The following is a 20,839-nucleotide window of genomic DNA, read 5'->3' on the forward strand; positions in this document are numbered from 1 at the left end:
CTTTAGAAGAGAAATTCTGCCCCCTAACCTTAGGTGATAACTCTGGGAAATTATATAAGAAAATCCGTGATGTTGATGAGTACCTAGCCAGGGTACTTCTGTTGGAAATTTCTTTATTTAGAACTTCAAATATCAGGCCGGGTGCGGTGGCTCATGCCTGTAATCCCAGCACTTTGGGAGGCCGATGCGAGCAGATCACTTGAGGTCAGGAGTTCAAGACCAGCCTGGCCAACATGGTGAAACCCTATGTCTACTAAAAATACAAAAATTAGCCTGGCGTGGTGGTGTGTTCCCAGGTGATGCTGCTGCTGCCACTAGTCCTGGGACCACACTTTGAGTACCACTGCATAAGAGCAACTGTTGGCAGTGGTTAGAAGGAGTGGCAGGGAGATTATCCAATATCGTAATTGTTGGAGCATTGTACTGTTAGCAGAAAAGTTCAGAGAATTTTTAAGAATCTTGCTGTTTGATTACCATTTAAGAAAAGAAGAAAAACGTTACTTTTTTGAAGGGTTTGGTCAAGAATTTCAAGAAGGGTTTGCTTTCAAGAGTTTCAAGAAGGGTTTGGTTTCAAGAGTCGTAAGCAATTTACCTGTTTGTGGCACTGTCTTGAGCGTGCCCTCAAAAAAGACAAACATAGCAGAATTTGGTATTTGATAATGCTCTTCAAGATTATAGTTTTTTGTTTTTTTTTTTTTCTTTTGTATTTTTAGTGGAACTGCTTTCGCCACGTTGACCAGGCTGGTCTTGAACTCCTGGCCTCAAGTGATCTGCCCATCTCAGCCTCCCAAAGTACTGGGATTACAGGCAGGAGCCACTGTGCCTGGCCTAGATTATAGCTATAACTGGACTCTCTTACCATCTCCTACACTAGCCATATTTTTTGACATAATATAATCGCCTAAAATGTGTTTTACAAATTTAGAACTGCCCAAACAGGGGCTGGGGTACAAATTCTAGAAGAGGTAATGACAAACTCTGCCCATACCTCTTAGCTTTTTGACCTTGTTTGTGAGGTCACAAGGGTGATGAAACTTCAAGAGAAAGAGCAGAATAAAGTGAAAAAGCAATCAGAATTGGCACCTTTGGTCTTAGCTAGTCCAGCTGTGGAGCTATGCGCATACACGGTGCTGTATGTATTCCGATGCATGGAGAATCAATCCTCTGTCTTGACATAAAGGAAAAGTCTGGGAGATTGTTTCATAGGCTCCTTTTCATTAAAACTGTTTTCCTTTCTTTTCTTTTTCTTTTTCTTTCTTTCTTTTCTTTTCTTTGCTTTGCTTTTTTTTTTTAGACAGGGTCTCGCTCTGTCACCCAGGCTGGAATGCAGTGGTGTGATCACAGCTCACTGCAGTCTTAACCTCCCAGGCTCAAGCGATTGATCCTCCCACTTCAACCTCCCAAGTAGCTTGGACCACAGGCATGTGCCACCATGCCTGGCTATTTTTTGTATGTTTTGTAGAGATGGGGTTTCGTTATGTTGCCCAGGCTGGTCTCAAACTCCTGGGCTTGAGCCATCTACCCACCTTAGCTTCCCAAAGTGCTGGGATTACAGGCATGAGCCACTGTACCCGGCCTTAAACTGACTTTTTTTAAAGGGAATCTCGGTTCTGATTTTCTATTTTCCTTTTCAAAAAGGAAGTTTGTATTATCTGTTTCCAGTGTGTAGAATTTCCCTGACTACATTTTTCAAGAGCCGCCTTAATGAATCTGCCTTATTCATGTACCATCTGTGATGTAATTTACTGAATACTTTTTCTTTATATATACTCTCTGTTCTAAAACTTTAACGTATTTTAAAAAGCAAACATCAATCACAATCATTTACAGAAAATAGTATCATTAGCTAGTATCACTGGCTAGTGATAAGCAGAAGGTAATTGCAAAGTTTATATAAAACTAAATAGTATATACAATAAGTATGTAACTGTAAGATTTTAAAAGCTTAACTTGTGCCACCTTTTTCGCACATCAGTTGTACAAAAAAACAGTACTAGTTGCAATAATTACTGGGTGTTTAATAATAGTTTCTGTTTTGTTTTAAAGACAAGAATTCATATCAGCATGTAGTTTTCTAGCAGGTGTCAACAAGGTAGAAGAAAGAGTGGTGAGTTTGATTTGCACTCAAATATCATGGTAAATTGGTTGTATGACATTCGATAAGCTGCTTAACTTCGCTGAGCCTCCATTTGCCCCTCCATGAAATGATAAGTCTACTTTCACCTGACTACCTCATAGGGTTGATGCAAAGATTAAACGAAATACATATGTTTTGTGAATTGTATGTATTTCTAAGGTACAGTTTAAATGCCTTAAAATAGCCACAATCCAAGCCTTGTTAATAGCCATAATCAAAGATGATCAATCACCCTTTTATTGTTGCTTGAATCTGAAGTAAATACCAAGAAACGCCTAACATACCCCACAATAGTGTGAATTTAAACGTAACGTGGTTGGTGACTGCCTCCTGTTTGGCTGTACGGCAGATGTGTGTTTAACTTTTTAACCAACTGCCAAACTGCTTTCCAAAGCGATTGTACCACTTTAAATTCCTATCTGCAGTTTATTAGCGTTCCAGTTGCTCTGCATTCTCACCATCACTTGGTATGGTCAATTAAAAAACATTTTTTTAGCCATTCTAGTGTGTATGAAATGTTATCTCATTGTGGTTTTCATTTGTATTTCCCTAATGACTAATGTTATTGAGGATCTTCTTTTGTGTTTATTTGCCATCCTTGTATTTATTTTCTTTGGTGAAATGTCTGTTCAATATTTTTGCTTTATTTAACTGAGTGGTGGGTTGTTCATCTTACTGAGTTTTGAGAGTTCTTCATATATTCTAGATACAAGTCCTATATTTCACAAATATTTTCTCCCAGTCCATGACTCACCTTTTCATTTTTGTAAAAATGTCTTCTGAAGAGCAAACGTCATGAGTCTCACAGGCTGCATTTAAGGTGTCACCCCAGGCTCAGTTCTCATCTGGAGGTTGACTGGTGTTAGATCTGCTTCCAGGCTCACTCAGGTTGTTACCAGAATTTATTTCCTTGTGACTGTAAGATCAAGGGCTCAGCTTCTTACCAGTTGTCGACCAGAGGCCACCCTCAGCTCCTAGAGGCCACCTGCAGGTCCTTGCCATGTGGCCCTCTCCATAGGCCCTTTCACAACATGGCAGCTTGCTTCTTCAAAGCCACCAGTGCAGAAAGAGAGTGAGTCTGTTAGCAAGATGGACTCTTTTTCTTTTCTTTTCTTTTCTCTCTCTCTTTTTTTTTTTTTTTTTTTTTTTTTTTTTTTGAGATAAAGTTTCATTCTTGTTGCCCAGGCTGGAATGCAGTGGTGTGATCTCGGCTCACTGCAACCTCCGCCTCCCAGGTTTGAGAGATTCTCCTGCCTCAGCTTCCCAAGTAGCTAGAATTACAAGTGTCCGTCACCACGCCAGGCTAATTTTTTTTGTATTTTTAGTAGATACAGGGTTTCACCATGTTCGCCAGGCTGGTCTCAAACTTCTGACCTCAGGTGATCCACCCGCCTCTGCCTCCCAAAGTGCTGGGATTACAAGTGTGAGCCACCACGCCCAGCCAAGATGGAGTCTTATAATGTAACATAATCATGGAATAACGTCTACCACCTTTCCCATATTCTACTGGTTAGAAGCAAGGCACAGGTCCTACACACACTTCAAGGGGAGGGAATTACACAAAGGCATGAGCACCAGGAGGCAGAGATCATTCGGAGCCACCTTAATGTCTCTCCACCATGCCACGGAATAGTTGTACTCTGACATCTTTTTTTGTTTTCAATTGACTTCTGGTCATTGCCAAACCTCCAGCTTCACAGGTCAGTGGTATCTCACATACATGCTCTGGAGAGTCACCAGATGCCTAAAAGCATATCCAGAATCTCAAACAAAAGATTAAAACAGATCAATATACAAACTAAAAAGCCATACTCTGTTTTTTTTAAAGCTTTATTATAGAGTATTTCAAACACACACAGTAGAAGAACAGTATAATGAACCTTCCTGTGCCTGTCACTCATACCTAACAACCACTAACCCATGGCCAGTCTTGCACCATGCACACCTCCGTCTACTCTGTCCTCTTGGACGATTTGAAACAAAATCCCAGACTTCCTAGCATTCTGTATATATGTCTGGAAAAAAAGAACTCTGGTTTTATTAAACATAATCACTGTATCATCATCTTACCTGAAAAAATTAACAATAATTCTTTGATATCACCAAATATCCAGTGTTCCAATTTCTAATTATCTTATGTCATCATTTATATATAGCTTGTTTGAACCCAATCCAAATAATGTCCATACTTTACAGTAGGATGATGTGTTTTTTAAATCTCTTTCAATCTGCAGATCCCCCTTTCGTTTCTCTTTTTCTTTCTCTCTCTCTCTTTTTTGCCTTGAAGTTTATTTGTTGAAGAGATGAAAGATCAGGGTCCTTTTTTGGCAGGGGAGGGGAGTCCTGGAGAGTTTCCCACAGTCTGGAAATTGCTGACACACCACAATTTTTAAAAGTGAGCTTATTGCAAAATCAACTTTGTAAATACTCTTCAGATTTACTAAATGGCCTTTTTTCTCAGTAATTGCATCTTCTTTCTTTACTTTTCTTTCCTCCCTGCTTCCTGAATTCATTTCTCTTGATCACCTCTGAATCAATAACAAAAAGTTTTACAAAACTGCCATCTGCTTTCCCCTGGGGTTTATATCTTAAAACAAATTTTCCTCAATTGAATTCAAATTGAATAAGAACATTCAAAGCAAGGCTCCCTCATTAGACAGTTTGTTATTTCAAAGCATTTTCTATTTACTGTGCCTTATTTAGAATACAGTATAATCCTATGAAGGCAATTCTGTTTGTTCAAAATTGTGTATAATTGGAAATAATTGCAATTCCCTATCTGACATAAAGTCTCTCAACTTTTTTTATTAGAGAAATTTAATTTATTAGAAACATTGTACCATCTGAATCTATTAATGTAACATTTCTTTATGTTCCAAATTAATGAGGTTGCATTGCCTCAAGAGATAATCACAATTTTAAATCTAAGTCTTAAAGATCATTCAACAGAAGTTGGCATTGATTTCTGTCTTTTTAGAAAATTTATTTTTATAACATCAATGTAATACATGCATATATATATATATATATATATATATATATATATATATTTTTTATTTGAGACAAGGTCTATCTCTGCCACCCAGGCTGGAGTACAGTGGCGCAATCTCAGCTCATTGCAACCTCTGCCTCCCAAGTTCAAGTGATTCTACTGCCTCAGCCTCCCAAGTAGCAAGGATTGCAGGCGCCTACCACCACATCTGGCTAATTTTTGTATTTTTAGTAGAAACAGGGTTTCACCATGTTGGCCAGGCTGGTCTGGAACTCCTGACCTCAGGTGATCTGCCCGCCTCAGCCTCCCAAAGTGCGAGGATTACAGGCTTGAGCCACCACGCCCGACTATTTTCAAAAGTCAGTAGTACTCTTAGCTTATAAAGAAAACTAGTGGTCCCTTTCTCTACCTTCTTCACCCCTGATTCTTATTCCCTGTAGGCACTCAACACTTGACAATCAACTTTCCATAATGTTGTTGAAGTCTCTCATCCATTGACATTGCCTTTCTTGTTTTCTCTGTCCTCGGGGGGATTCTATCTTTTTAACTTAACTTTTAACTTTTAACTCTTTAACTTTTAACTCTTAGTAATTGTTGTGGTGTTTCTGGGAGAAAGTAGAGATAATCTGTGTGTTCAGTTCACCATATTTAACTGATAGTCCTTGTATTTCTTTTTAAAGAACATTATTAGCTCACACCTGTAATCCCAGCACTTTGGGAGGCTAAGGTGGGTGGATCACAAGGTCAGGAGTTTAAGACCAGCCTGGCCACCATGGTGAAACCCCGTCTCTACTAAAAATACAAAAATTAGCCGGGTGTGGTGCTGAGTGCCTGTAATCCCAGCTACTCAGGAGGCTGAGGCAAGAGAATTGCTTGAACCCGGGAGGTGGAGGTTGCAGTGAGCCAAGATCGCGCCATTGCACTCCAGCCTGGGCGACAGAGCAAGACTCTGTCTCAAAAAAAAAAAAAAAAAAAAAAGAAAAGAAAAGAAAGAAAAACAACAACAACAACAACAACAACACACTATTGTGGCCACATATGTCTCTTTCCTTCTCACTGCAAGAATAAAATATCTCTATGTTGTTTGTAGCCATAGAGAAGAGGTGACAAGGGTGCTTAAAATGCACTTTGATATGAGAAACTACTTCTTTCTCCTGTCATCCATTTTTGAATCCCCTTCTTGGATTTTCACATTCTAGTTCCTTTGTTGAGAGTCTAGAAAGGTGTCAAGGTTGGCAAAATATACAGAATTTTCTATATAAATGTAGCAGGCATCTTCCAGACTATCAGGATGGGGATATAATAGAGCTGCAACGTCCTTCCTCCAACCAGCTAAAAAGAATAATTTTGTGACTTGCTTTGTCTACCAAATTGATGGAAGTATATACTCAATTTCTCTCTCTGACTTGAAGGGGATGGGTCTTTGGCCTGGCTGAGCAATAGTGTTATCCCAGTCTCCTGGTTCGCAGGGGTGCTGTACTGAAGTGTGTCCCTCTTCCTCTTGGAACAGCACTTTTTAAAGCACTGTATGTCACTGTCTGTGAGACCTCTTCACTTTTGGCCTTTCTCCCTAGGAGGGACTATAGTGTTTGTTGCTCATCTTCAGCCCTAAGCACCACTTCTACATGCAACATTACATGCTGACTTTCCTCCCTTTGAGGCGTATGTCCCTCATCTCTTATTATACCAAAGAGGTTAGGGAGTGGCCTTGCAGTGGTATGCTGATAAAGGTTTAACAGCTGGTCCTCCAGCAGGAAATAAGCCCTGATTTGTAGCATTTGCCAATTTCTGTCGTGGAAGCATTCTACCGTGGCTGATTTCAGGCTACCAACGTGACTTGGAGTTGGGAAGAAAGGTGTAAGGTGAGCCATGTGAGCAGATTCCAGTACATCATTGCCTTTGGGAACAGGGACTTGGGGTCTTCATTCAGGATTGCCAGACTCAAGGATGAAGCCATTTGCTGTTTCCATTGAGCTCCTCAGTTACTCCTGCCTATGTGTCTCAGCTGGGCTGACTCTGCTGGCTCAGTCACCTAGACTCCAGTCCGGGTCAAGACAACTCCCCAGTGCTCTGTGTTTGTCTCTTCTGTTGGCTAAAAATGTGTGTTCCCTGGTTTGATCTTAATTTTGTTATGTTTTTGCTCTGCTTTGATGTCTTCAGAAGAACCTCTTTAAAATTAGTTTCATGCACTGATGTGAAACTGATAGTATGTAGAGATTGTGTCTTATCCAGAAAGTTTCTTATGACTGATGGAAGGTAGCTGAGATTCCTCATTCTGCAGTTCTGTTAACAGTGTTTTCTTTCTCCCACAGCTGACAGGCCTGTCAGAGTATACGCCGATGGAATATTTGACCTCTTCCACTCGGGTCACGCAAGGGCCCTTATGCAAGCAAAAACACTGTTTCCCAACAGCTACTTGTTGGTAGGAGGTAAGAAGTGCATTTTCTTTTTGTCTAGAAAACTCTTTTATAATATGCTTTCTGAAAAGAGCCCCTTTCAGTTCCATCAGTAAAATCTCACATTGTTAATGCTTCCAATTCAGCCCATACTGGCTCTCTTGTTCAATGCCTGAAATTTAAAATGATGTTTGAAAAACCATAGGGGAAGTTACATCATGGGATTGTATAACCCTGATCCTCAGAGAGAGATGGGCTGATAGTACTACTAAGGGTAAATGCTTCATGTTTTCCATTAGTGCCTTTCTCCTAGTGTTTAAGGCTTGATCCAAATTATGTTTCTAAAATTTTCTAGAGGGATAAGAGAAGCAATATTATTCTGATTTCAAATCTCAAAGAACTGAAGGGAGTTAGGATGATGAAGAACAAACAAGGTCGTTATCTATTTCTTTCATGTGACCCACAGCACTTAGGACAATGTTGTGCTAACACTAGTGGCTTGTAACAGCCCCACTTAGTTGAATTTGTGGCAGTGTGTTAAAGACATGGAGATTTATATACTGAGGTAATCTTGGTTCACAACGAAGGGACCAATTTACTCACTGAGTCCATGGAAAGAGAAGGATCGTTGGATGTGGATTGAAATTTTCCTCCTCCAGGAGGCCTAACTATTTCAATTTGGCTAAAACGGACAGTACCTGACTCGGAAGACCTGTATCTCACTTGTGTAGCTTCTGGAAGGAGCATATTCATTCAGAGTAATCAGTTTTTGTGGCATATAAACTAGGCACCATCACATCTTACACCTCTACTGGAAGAAAAAAAAGTACTGGTAAGAGACTACATAACTGTTTTTTAAAGCATTTTGTTACCTTCTGCAATTAAAAACCACTTGTTGTTTGTTTGTTTGTTTGAGGCGGAATCTCACTCTGTCACCCAGACTGGAGTGCAGTGGCGCAATCTTGACTCACCGCAACCTCCACCTCCTGGGTTCAAGCAATTCTCCCACCTCAGCTTCCTGAGTAGCTGGGATTACAGGCACGCACCACCAAACCCAGCTAATTTTTTTTTTTTTTATAGTTTTAGTAGAGATGGGGTTTCACCATGTTGTCCAGGCTGGTCTTGAACTCCTGACCTCAGGTGATCCACCTGCCTCAGCCTCCCAAAGTGCTGGCATTACAGGCGTGAGCCACCATGCCCAGCCAAAAACCACTTGTTGGACATTTAAGAGGAACTCTTCTGCAGATTTTGCCAAGGATGGTGACCACAGGACCACTGAATGGAGTTCTTTCCAGAAGGAAGAAATGGTGAAAGGCAACAGTTACTGGGCAAGTCATGCAGAGGGAACCCAAAACAGGCAGAGAACCCAACCCTTGCTTACCTCCCTTTACCCTGAAAACCATTTCTTGAGAGAGCACTACCACCTGGAGTCTGGTCCTAGGCTACTGGGGCCCTGGAGAGACCTCTGCAGTGTTTGGGCTTTGGTCATTTGGGTGGCCTAAGTTTGGAGGTGGTTAGGTATGTGTCACAGTTAACAGGAACACTAGCTGTGGCCCTGTGTTATCACAACCAAGGTAAGATCAAAGGAAATGTGTAGCTTTCAGTATGTTCTTGTAAATTGGAGAAGGCAGTCAGTCAATATCAGTAGCTCTCTAGGTCGTTAGGCAACAGTGATTTAACTGATTCACTGAATGATTTCTTCATTCAACAACTTTTTTTTTTTTTTTTTTTTTTTTTGAGATGGAGTCTTGCTCTGTCACCCAGGCTGGAGTGCAATGGCACGATCTCGGCTCACTGCAACCTCTGCCTTCCAGGTTCGAGTGATTCTCCTGCCTCAGCTTCCCAAGTAGCTGGGATTATAGGCACGTGCCACCATGACTGGCTAATTTTTGTATTTTTAGTAGAGACGGGGTTTCACCATGTTGGTCAGGCTGGTCTTGAACTCCTGACCTCATGATCCACCTGCCTCGGCCTCCCAAAGTGCTGGATTACAGGCACACGCCACCATGCCTGGCTAATTTTTTGTATTTTTAGTAGAGACGGTGTTTCATCATGTTGGCCAGGCTGGTCTCAAACTCCTGGCCTTAGGTAATCCACCTGCCTTAGCCTCCCAAAATGCTAGGATTACAGGCATGAGCCACCACTCCCGGCCCCTTCATCTAACAACTCTTTATTGAACTCTTACTATGTGCCAGGCATTTTTCTATACACTGGGGTTGTGGCCATGAACAAAATAGACTCTCTATGTCCTCAGAGAACTTGGAGTCTGAGGGAAAGGCAGTCATTGCCCACTAAACAGGTAAATATGTAGTAGTGGTACTATGAAGAAATATAGGATAAGAGAAAAGAGTGACTGGGTGGAGGAAGGAGGGATGTTTTAGGTATAAAGGTCAGGGAAGACCTCTCTGAGGAGGTGACATTTGTGCAGAGACCTGAATGAAATAAAAGCACTCAAAAGCCAGAACATCCGGTCTTCCTTGTGCAGGGTTCTCACCAGGCAAGACGACAGTGTGGGGCAAGCAGAGAAGATATGATGACGTGTTAGTTTTTTGATTTGTGTATCTTAAGGAGGCTTTCCCTAAAAGCATAGATGATTCAATACTCAGAGAAATTAATATGGGCAGAAGCCAGGAAATAAAGCAGAATAAAAGGAGAAAAATGTCAGTAAGAAATCCTGGACTTTTTAGCAGCTATAGCAAAGGGAGCTACACAGTCATTCTATCACTCTCAAAATCTAGAAGCTGAATTGTGCCATCAGGAAGAACTAGTTTTTCCTGCCTGAGTTCTGAGATAACTGTTTCAGAGGGTCACTGTGTAAGGGGCATTGAGTAATCCAAAGAACAATGTCCTCTATAGCAGGTATACAAAGAAATTCAGATATTCCCTCAATGGCTATTACATGGGTTGTAGAAGCCAAGGGCATATTGAACTACTAGGATGACCACAAGACTGTATCCTTTGGTAAGTGACAGGGACTGGAGTACAGAAAGAAAATAAAACAATACAACATGAAGCTATAAAGAAATAGTACGTAGACTTCTGGGAACAGTGACAGAGTAAGAGTGAAAGCTGGGCATGGTGGTGCATGTCTGTAGAGCCGGCTACCCGGGAGACTGAGGCAAGAGGATCACCTGGGCCCAGGAGTTCAAGGGTATAGTGAGCTATGATCGTACCTGTACATAGCTATTGCACTCCAGCCTGCACAACACAGTGAGACTTCATCTCTAAAACAAACAAACAAGAAAAACACCAACCATGGGCAACACAAACAATACTAAATAATTTCAGTGTGTTCTTTTCTTTGTAGATTTCTTATTCTTATTATCTCACATAAAATAATCGAATGGTAATACTATGAAATATCTTCTAACCACTCTGTTAATAAAATTCAGTGACATCCTGGCTGGGCGCAGTGGCTCGCACCTGTAATCCCAGCACTTTGGGAGGCTGAGGTGGGTGAATTATCTGAGGTCAGGAGTTTGAGACCAGCCTGGCCAATGTGGTGAAACCCCGTCTCTACTAAAAATCCAACAAAAAATTAGCCTGGCATGGTGGTGCACGCCTGTAGCCCCAGCTACTCAGGAGGCTGAGGCAGGAGGATCGCTTGAACCTGGGAGGTGGAGGTTGCAGTGAACCGAGATCGTGCCACTGCACTCCAGCCTGGACCACAGAGTGAGATTCTGTCTCAAAAAAAAAAAAAAAAAAATTCAGTGACATCCTATATTTCATATATCTCCATTAATTTAATATTTGATCCCAAGTCTGTTAAATGGAATCTCTAACCTCCTGTGTATAGGCAGACTGCTATGGGGGCATGGTATAAGAGCTCAAATCCCAAGAGTGGCATTGCTGTCAGGGTGTGATTTCCCAAATGGTGAATGCCTTTTGGTAAAATTGTAAACAAAACAAAGTGCAATCTTCCTTGATGTACATAGTAATTGCCTTCCTCTAAAATTCTGTGTCTATCATAACTGTTGCAGAAATACTTTGTGATTGTATGCAAAACAGAGGCAGATTCTAGACTCCAATAATTCTATTTTTCTAAGTTTTTTATTTAATCATTTTTTTTTTTAGAGACAGCGTCTTGCTCTGTCTCCCAGGCTGAAGTGCAGTGGAGCGATGACAGCTCACTGCAGCCTCAAACTCTTGGGCTCAAGTGATCCTCTGGCCTAGGCCTCCCAAAATGCTGGGACTACAGGCATGAGCTAGCACACTCAAGCTCAAATAATTTTAAATATTATGCAGGGACTTTCAGAAATCTTGCAGGATGTGGGAAAATTCTCATGTGGAGCTGCCACATGCATTGCAAGATGTCTAGCTTCATTGGCCCCTGCCCACTAAATGCTGGTAGCTGCCTCCAACCATTATGACAACTGAAGATGGCCCACAGATTTCCAAAATGCTTCCCAGAGGATGATGAAATCCTTGTTGAGGACCACTGTCTTAGACTAGGAGTCGTGAAATTTTGTTCCCCACAATCTCTAAAGGAATTTTGAAAAAACTGTATACCTTCTTATACAGCTTAAAGTAGACGTCTAAAATTTAGATATCAGGCTGGGTGTGGTGGCTCCCGCCTGTAATCCCGGCACTTTTTGAGGCCGAGGCAGGCAGATCACAAGAGGTCAGGAGTTCTAAACCAGCCTGGTCAACATGACGAAACCCCGTCTCTACTAAAAATACAAAAACTAGCTAGGTATGGTGGCAGGCACCTGTAATCCCAGCTACTCAGGAGGCTGAGGCAGGAGAATCGCTGAACCTGGGAGGTGGAGGTTTCAGGGAGCCGAGATCGCACCACTGCACTCTAGCCTGAGTGACAGAGCGCGACGCCATCTCAAATAAATAAATACATAAAATAAGTAAATAAAATTTAGGTATCTGCTTCTTAATTTAAGTAGTTATAAAAGATGTAATTTCTGGAATATTGTAAGTATTAACCTTTTTACAAATTCATAAACTTTATTTTTTAGAGAAATTTTAGGTTCACGGCAAAATTGAATGGAAAGTACATAGAATTCCTGTATACTCCTTTCCTGCACAGGCACAACCTCCCCTGCTATGAATATCCTGCCCCAGCCTGATGCATTTGTTACAATCCATTAACCTACATTGACACATCGTTATCACCTAAAGTCCATAGTTTACATTAGGGTTCACTCTTAACGTTATACCTTCTATGGGTTTGGATAAAATTTTACATTGTCCAAACTCATAGCTATACATTGTATAATGACAGGTATCCACAATGATAGTACCATACAGATAATATTTTTACTGCCCTAAAATTCCTCTATGCTCTACCTATTCATCTCTTCCTCCCTGTAACCCCTGACAACCACTGTTCTTTTTAGTATAGTTTACTTTTTGTAGAACATCATATAATTCGCATTATACAGCATGTAGCTTTTTCAGATGGGCTTATTTTACTTCATAATATTCAATTAATGTTCCTCAATGTCTTTTCATGGCTTGCTAACTCATTTCTTTTTGGTGCTGAATAATGTTCCATTGTCTGGAGGTACCACAGTGTATCCATTCATCTGCCAAAGGACATCTTAGTGGCTTCCACATTTTGGAAAATATAAATAAAGTTGCTATAAGCATCCGTGTGCAGGTTTTTGTATGGACATACATTTTCAGTTCATTCGGATAAATACCAAGGAGTGTGATTGCTAGATTGCATGGTAGGAATATGTTTAGTTTTGTAAGAAACTGCCAAACTGTTTTCCAAAATGGCTGTACCAGGAGCGGGTATAGCCCAGAGGTAGAGCATTTGACTGCAGATTGAAGTGGCTGTACCATTTTACATTCCTACTAGCAATGAATGAGAGCTCCTATTGCTTCATGTCCTTGCCAGCATTTGGTGGTATCAATGTTTTCAATTTTTGCCATTCCAATAGGTGTGTAGTAGGTTGTTTTAATTTTCAATTTCCTAGTGACATATGATATTGAACATTTTTCATGTGCTTCCTGTTCATCTGTAGATCTTCTTTGGAGAGGTACCTGTTAAGGTCTTTAGCACAGTTTTAAAAATCCAGCTGTTTGTTTTCTTATTGTTGAGTTTTAGAGTTCTTTGTATATTTTGGGTAACAGTCCTTTATCAGTTGTATCATTTTAAAATAATTTATCCCAGTCTATGTCTTTTTTTTTTTTCAAGACAGAGTTTCACTCTGTTGCCTGGGCTGAAGTGCAGTGGCACGACCTTGGCTTACTGCAACCTCTGCCTCCCAGGTTCAAGCGATTCTTGTGCCTCAGCCTCCCGAGTAGCTGGGATTACAGACATGTGCCACCACATCTGGCTAATTTTTGTATTTTTAATAGAGACGGAGTTTCACCATGTTGGCCAGGCCAGTCTTGAACTCCTGATCTCAGGTGATCCGCCCACCTCGGCCTCCCAAAGTGCTGGGACTACAGGCGTGAGCCACCGTGCCCAGCCCCCAGTCTATGCCTTGTTTCCTCATTCTCCTAACATAGTCTCTTGCAGAACAGGAGTTTTTAATTTTAATGAAGTCCACCTTATCAATTGTTTCTGTCATGGTTCATCCCTTTGGTGTTGTATCTAAAAAGTCATTACCATACCCAGAAGAAACCAATCTGGGTTTTCTTCTGTAGCGTTTTATAGTTTGGTATTTTACATTTACATATAGTTTGGCATTTACATTTGATTTTTGTGAAGGATGTAAGCTTATGTCTAGGTTAATTTTTTCTTTCTTTTTTTCTTTTTGCATGTGAATGTCCATTTGTTCCAGCACCATTTGTTGAAAGGTCTATGTTTGCTTGCCTTTGCTCCTTTGTCAAAGATTGGTTCTCTATATATTTGTCTGGGTCTATTTCTGTTCCATTGATGTATTTGTCTGTTCTTTTTGCCAGTACCACACTGTCTTGATTATTGTAGCTTTATAGTAAGTTTTGAAGTCAGATAGTGTCAGTTTTCTGACATTTTCTTCTCCTTCAATATCAAGTTGGTTTTTCTAGATCTTTTTCCTTTCCGTATACACTTTTATTTTTATTTTTATGTATTTTTTAAGAGAGAGGGTCTTGCTCTGTCACTCTGAGGCCCTGCTTGAGCTCCTGGAGGTAAAAGTCACAAAAGTATTTGTCCCCATGGCTTCTTGAACTCTTAGACTTTGTCCACACTGAGGTGCCAGCGATTTGTCAGTTTAAATTTTCCTATCCCAGCACTGGTTCCTGGGGAGGTAGCTCTGCTTGTGGGTTTCTGCTTTAGTAAGCTAATATTCTCTCTATCTGCCTGTTACTCTCTCCAATTTTGGGAGTAGTGGTTTGCCCTGTGACCTCAGTTCTCTGATGGATCTAAGAAGAGTTGTAGATTTGTCAGTTCGTTCGATTTTTACTTGTTGTCAGGACCGAGTGGCCACTTTTAAGCTCCTTACATACCAGACTGGAAACCAGAAATTCAATATCGACATTTTAAAACAAAATTGTGGGCCGGGCACAATGGCTCATGCCTGTCATCCCAGCACTTTGGGAGGCCGAGATGGGTGGATCACTTGAGGTCAAGAGTTCGAGACCAGACCAGCCTGGCCAACATGATGAAACCCCATCTCTACTAAAAATACAAAAATACTAGCCGGGCGTGGTGGCGTGCACCTCTAGTTCCAGCTACTCGGGAGGCTGAGGCAGGAGGATTGCTTGAACCCAGGAAGCGGAGGTTGCCATGAGCTGAGATTGCACCACTGGACTCCAGCCTGGGTGACACAGCAAGACTCTGTCTCCAATAAATAAATAAATACATAAATAAAAAACAAAATTGTTACCCAATCATTTTAATGCATCTATTGGCATCTAAATACTGTAATGCTTTGAAACATCATCATAAATTTACAAAACATATAACAAGTTATTTTTTAACTTTTAAATATTTATACATTTCATTTTTTCTCCTCAAACTTATATTTTTATTCTGCTTCTTTCCCATAATTTTTCCTAATGGGATATGTTTTAATGTTTGCAAATCTTTTAGCGATCACTGTATCATACTTCTCTGAAACAAAAATATGTATATAAATTAGAGCATAACTAACCAAAGCACCACATTATATATACTTTGATAAATAATTAATAACCTAAACATAAATTTGGACAGCAATGTATCTCTTAATGAGATGAATAGTATGTACCTGTAGATGTACTTATGGATGAATATAACTTACTGCTAAAATTAACATCAATTTTTTCCCAATTTTACTTGTTATAGTTATAAGTGCTGAAATATGTTGTCCATGCAAATGTGTAGATAGAATGGAAGGAGTTTGTTACAGTGATGCCACTCAATTCTTTGAACTTTTGAGTTATTTACCAAAAATAACAACATAATTTATTACTATTATTGCCATCAAAAGTAATTTTAATGGTCTATCGAGTGACAATTTGTTAAGATCCTCCTTCAAATTTGTTGCAAGCAATGGATTAGAAATGACCTGACCTGCAAAAGGATTTGTTGCCAAGCTATTAGAATCATTTGCTTTTTCTCTTTCTGGGAATTCTAACAAAAGGCTGTATCAAGACTTATTAAATGACTCTTAATTATATCCCTTATTGTTTTACTTGAAAGCAACTTATTCAACTAGATATAGCCAGAAAGGGTTGGGGAAATGGTAATATTAGTAATTTAATTATGCCATTGCCAATCAAGTAATTTTTGATAAAATGTTTTTATCGTTTGCTTACAACCTTTTTAAAAAACAAAATCTCAGGGCTACAGTTTTAGATTACTAACTTTGCAGAAAACACCATCCAACAGAATTCACAAAACCAGTCCTCATTGTCAAACCTACTAAAAACCTACAAACCAAGAAAATGTCTTTTCAATTCAAATGCATTAATGTATTTTCAGTTCAAATGTATTAATGTATTTTCAGTTCAAATGTATTAATGTATTTCAAGAAGCTTTATAAAAAACACTGGGAAATAAATGATAGAATGGATTGTGTAAAATAAAATCAGTCAAGATTAAAATAATGTAGATCTAATATAATAAGTTATAAACAAGACAAGACAGTAAATCAATTCACTTAATTTGTAGTAATGCAATGTAATTTACAGATAAAATTATGTGATATTTATAGGAAGAAGCATATGATTTTTAAAAGGCATGTTATTCCTTCTCTAAATATTGGCACGTGTGTGTATGTGTGTGTGTGTGTGTGTGTGTATCAAATTGTAGTGTTTGCCTTTTGGAAATCATCAAATAAATACGAAAAACAGAAATAGTTATCTTTAGTAGATACTATGACTAAACTTTTCCTATATATTTAAAGATAGAAAGGGGGCATATATTATTTAAAAGTAATTGATCTGGAGGCAGATAATAATTTGATTTTTTGTTATAAAGAGGTAGAAAATAAACATAGAGAATGAGATGAATTAGGATGACTTGTAAATAGAATAAATATTTTATGATGTAAGTTGATAACGCAGGTTTTTAACTTCCTTTTTAAATAATGCATATGAAGTCTATAAAAAATTATGTGAATGTTTTACCCATGTATCTATTCCAATGTATCTCAAAAAATTTGATAATTCTAGAAAATATTCTAGTCACATTTCTAAGAAGCAGCAGTACCAGCCTATATAGCTTTGGTTTATTGAAGTGATTTTAAAGTAAATAGCTGGAAAAAAATGCTTACTCTTAACTACAAGAGAAAAGCCATTTTTAGGATTCAATACAAGTGTTAAGAATAGCTGAAAAAATGCTTACCCTTAACTACATGAAAAAGCCATTTTTTTAAGCATTCAATATTTCTTTCCAATGCTCCTTTTGCTTTGAGTTCTTGGGCCTTATCCCTAAAGATCCATGTGTTCTTTGACAATAGCTGGGAGAAGAAGAGGCAAAGTTGTTAGGCAAAAATTTGCATTATTCTCCACTCTACCATATTGAGTTTCTAACACTAGGCTTCACCTGTAACAGAAATGTGTGTAAGACAGGGAAAGACAGGAAGCTTTCATAGGTTCATGGTGCTTTGAATGGTCACTAACTGAGATTTCCATTTGGTTTGCCCTGAAGGCTAAATCGCCCTCCACCCATTCCAATGCAACACATTAAGGTTTGGGTGGTGCCTTTCTTTTGTAAAGTGGAATAAGCATGGCTTTGGACCCAGAGACTTTCTTGACCTAGTTAATATTAGGAAAGTGAACCATTGGAAGTTGAATCTGGACATTGATTGATTTAAAACTACCTGTTCATGGGTACCTTTTGAAAAGTCTTTGTGGCTGGGTGAGGTGGCTCACACCTGTAATCCAGCATTTTGGGAGGCCAAATGGGCGGATCATGAGGTCAGGAGTTCGAGACCAGCCTGACCAACGTGGTGAAACCCCATCTCTACTAGAAATACAAAAATTAGCCAGGTGTGGTGGCACATGCCTGTAATCCCAGTTACTTGGGAGGCTGAGGCAGGAGAATTGCTTGAACCTGGGAGGTGGAGGTTGCAGTGAGCTGAGATCGCACCACTGCACTCCAGCCTGGGCAACAGAGTGAGACTCCATCTCAAAAAAAGAAAAGAAAAGAAAAGTCTTTGTGTGTCCATGAGGGTATATGTATCCTAGTTTAAGGAGACTTTTATCTTAGACTATCTTTCTGGAGTATGACAAACCAACCAACTTAATGGCAGACAATTCTATACTGAGGAAAGTTAGGGAGCTCTTCAAGAATAGATGTTCTGTGTTGTTGGTTGAAAGGCTGGTTCTTGATAACTGTATGTGTGGTCAACATGTAAAATGCTTACAGTGAGTTAAATGGATCTGCCATATTAACTAGGGTCCCCTTTACATATGCAGGTAGGTTAGGTATAGGAGTTCCCCTGGGTGGAGTGAAGACTTCACTCATGAAACCACTTTGGTCAGGGCAAGTATAGGGACAGGTATTTGGTAGAAATAGTAGGTATTTGTCAGAAATCATTTATTAAAGGACCAGAAACTGTGATAACTGGAGGTACTATAGTCTATTTCTCAACCTTAGGCAGTAAAAGACACCACAATTGTCATGGTTTTGCACTATGATTATAACACCTGCACACTCCTATACCTAACCTACCTGCTTTTTGAGATGGAGTCTCACTCTGTTGCCCAGGCTGGAGTGCAGTAACATGATCTTGGTTCACTGCAACCTCTACCTCCTGAGTTCAAGCAATCCTCCCACCTCAGCCACCCCAGTAACTGGGATTACAAGCATGCACCACCACACCTGGTTAATTTTTCTGTTTTTAGTAGAGACAGGGTTTCACCATGTTGGCCAGGATGGTCTCGAACTACTTACTTCAAGTGATCTGCCCACCTCAGCCTCCCAAAGTGCTGGGATTACAGGCATGAGCCACCGCACCCAGCCCAATACCTGCACTTCTAATTTTTTAAGCATGTAGCCAGTAACAATTTGAAAATTCTTCTATGCAAGCTTATCTTGTTGGCATTATTTTAGTGAATTGAGACTCTTCACTTGTAAAGCTCTTTTTTCCTCCACTTTAATTTGCAAGTTTGTGTCATTTAAAAACAGGCCAAAGAATTAAAATTTATACTAGAGTGTTTTTTTCTCTAAAAAAATTTTTTCTAGAGTCACCAAATAGCCACCTCTGCTTCGCAGGAGGGCAATAAAAATAACAACAGTAAACATACTACTACTACTATAGAAGACATAAGGATTACTCCACAAACTTGGATTTATTTTATTATATTTTAATTGAAACTAAATATTCTTTATGAGTCCATTTTGCCTGACTGGTAGGAAATTCAGTCTCGGTCTTTTTTTTTTTTTTTTTTTTTTGAGACAGAGTCTCACTCTCTCGCCCAGACTGAAGTGCAGTGATGTGATCTCGGTTCACTGCAACCTCCGCCTCCCAGGCTCAAGCAATTCTCCTGCCTCAGCCTCCTGAGTAGCTGGAATTACAGGCATGCACCACTACCACCCGGCTAATTTTTGTGTTTTTAGTAGAGATGGGGTTTCACCATGTTGGCCTGGCTGGTCTCGAATTCCTGACCTCAAATGATCCACCCACCTCGGTCTCCCAAAGTGCTGGGATTACAGACGTGAGCCACTGTGCCTGGCCTAGTCTCAGACTTTGCTGGGCTCTCTTCACCTCCGCAGAGTCAAACAAGTGTCCACCATGTTTACAGAAACAGGAGAGGGGCCTCCAGTCTTCAACCCAGGGCCATTTTTGCACTGCCCTCACTGTCTGAGCCCACATAATTACTAGAAGGGAGCAGATTCGTTGCACCTATCACGGGTCAGGTTCCTGCAGTCTGTTCCCAGGTGGAACTCCCATGCCTAGGGCCTCACATTCTCATATCTCCTGAGGTCCTGCCACTGGCACCTGCTGCTTGTGGGATCCATAGACATTTGGCCCTTTCCCTGCAATTTGGAGAGATCTTGTCTCTCATTGTCTTCTTCTTTCCAGAATACCCCCCAAGTTGCTCTGGCTTCAGGAAAACAGCAGCCAGGAAGTCAGGCTATCTACCAGCAACTTGAGTTCACAGCACCTACAAAGGAGTCTGTGCCACGGGGCCCTCATACCTTCTTGGAGTAGGGGGCAGGGAAAAGACAGAACACAAAATCTGAAGTAATAGATCCATGAATGATCCTATTTTCCTACTGCTATTCATAAATGGCTAACATTATTCAGCATTACTCTCTGCTCATAAAGATGATCAAATTTAATTCTCAAAACTTCACCATGTTTTAAAGATCAGACAACCGAGGCTGAGAGAGTTTGAGTAACTTTCTCGGTAATAGCAGAGCTGGGATTAGAACCTGAGTCTGTTGGGCTCCCAAGTTCAACCCCTATGTTGTATTTTCTCTCCTGTGGGAGCACAGTGAGGTGCCAGCATAGGTTAGCTGCAGCATGAGTTCCCAGATAGCTCAATGAATTCATCCATGGAATACCGCTGCCCAGAGCTCTCCATCTGGTTGTCAGAGTGCATTTGCCAAGACTCAAGAACAACAGTGCTGCTTTGGGCGTAATTAATGTTTAGACAATAACTGGTCAGCATGTTCAGCTGCTTCTTGAGGTCACTCCTGGGATAGGAAAATAGGACCCCGTATTGGCATAAACAGGATGTTTGTTTTCTTTGTGCTCTATCAGTAGGCCATTATCTCGGTCATGTAGAAGTTATACCAAATTGCTCAGGTGCAGATTCAGAAAAGGGGAGGATGTGGCGCGGCCTAGTTTTGTGCTGTTTAAAATAGAAAATGGAGTCTGAAATCCATTTCTGCTCAATATGATTCTTGGGGTAGTATTTTAATAAAGTCCTAAAAGAACATTCAAAAAGTCTTAGATTAGTTTTAAAATCATATTGCATGGCCCATAAATA

The 20,839-nt window shown here is 40.1% G+C and overlaps 1 protein-coding gene across 5 annotated transcripts in view; it reads left to right on the forward strand.

The window, feature by feature from the left end:
• PCYT1B (phosphate cytidylyltransferase 1, choline, beta) overlaps nt 1-20,839 on the forward strand; it is a 114,425-nt gene that overhangs the window by 57,781 nt on the left and 35,805 nt on the right. For all 5 annotated transcript variants that reach the window (XM_003917515.4, XM_003917514.4, XM_009197351.4 and 2 more), the window contains exon 3: nt 7,442-7,558. In XM_003917515.4, the coding sequence (XP_003917564.1) occupies nt 7,442-7,558 (117 nt within the window). The remainder of the gene's footprint in view (nt 1-7,441; nt 7,559-20,839) is intronic.

This window comes from Papio anubis, chromosome X, assembly GCF_008728515.1.
Source record: "Papio anubis isolate 15944 chromosome X, Panubis1.0, whole genome shotgun sequence".
NCBI classification, from domain to species: Eukaryota; Metazoa; Chordata; class Mammalia; order Primates; family Cercopithecidae; genus Papio; species Papio anubis.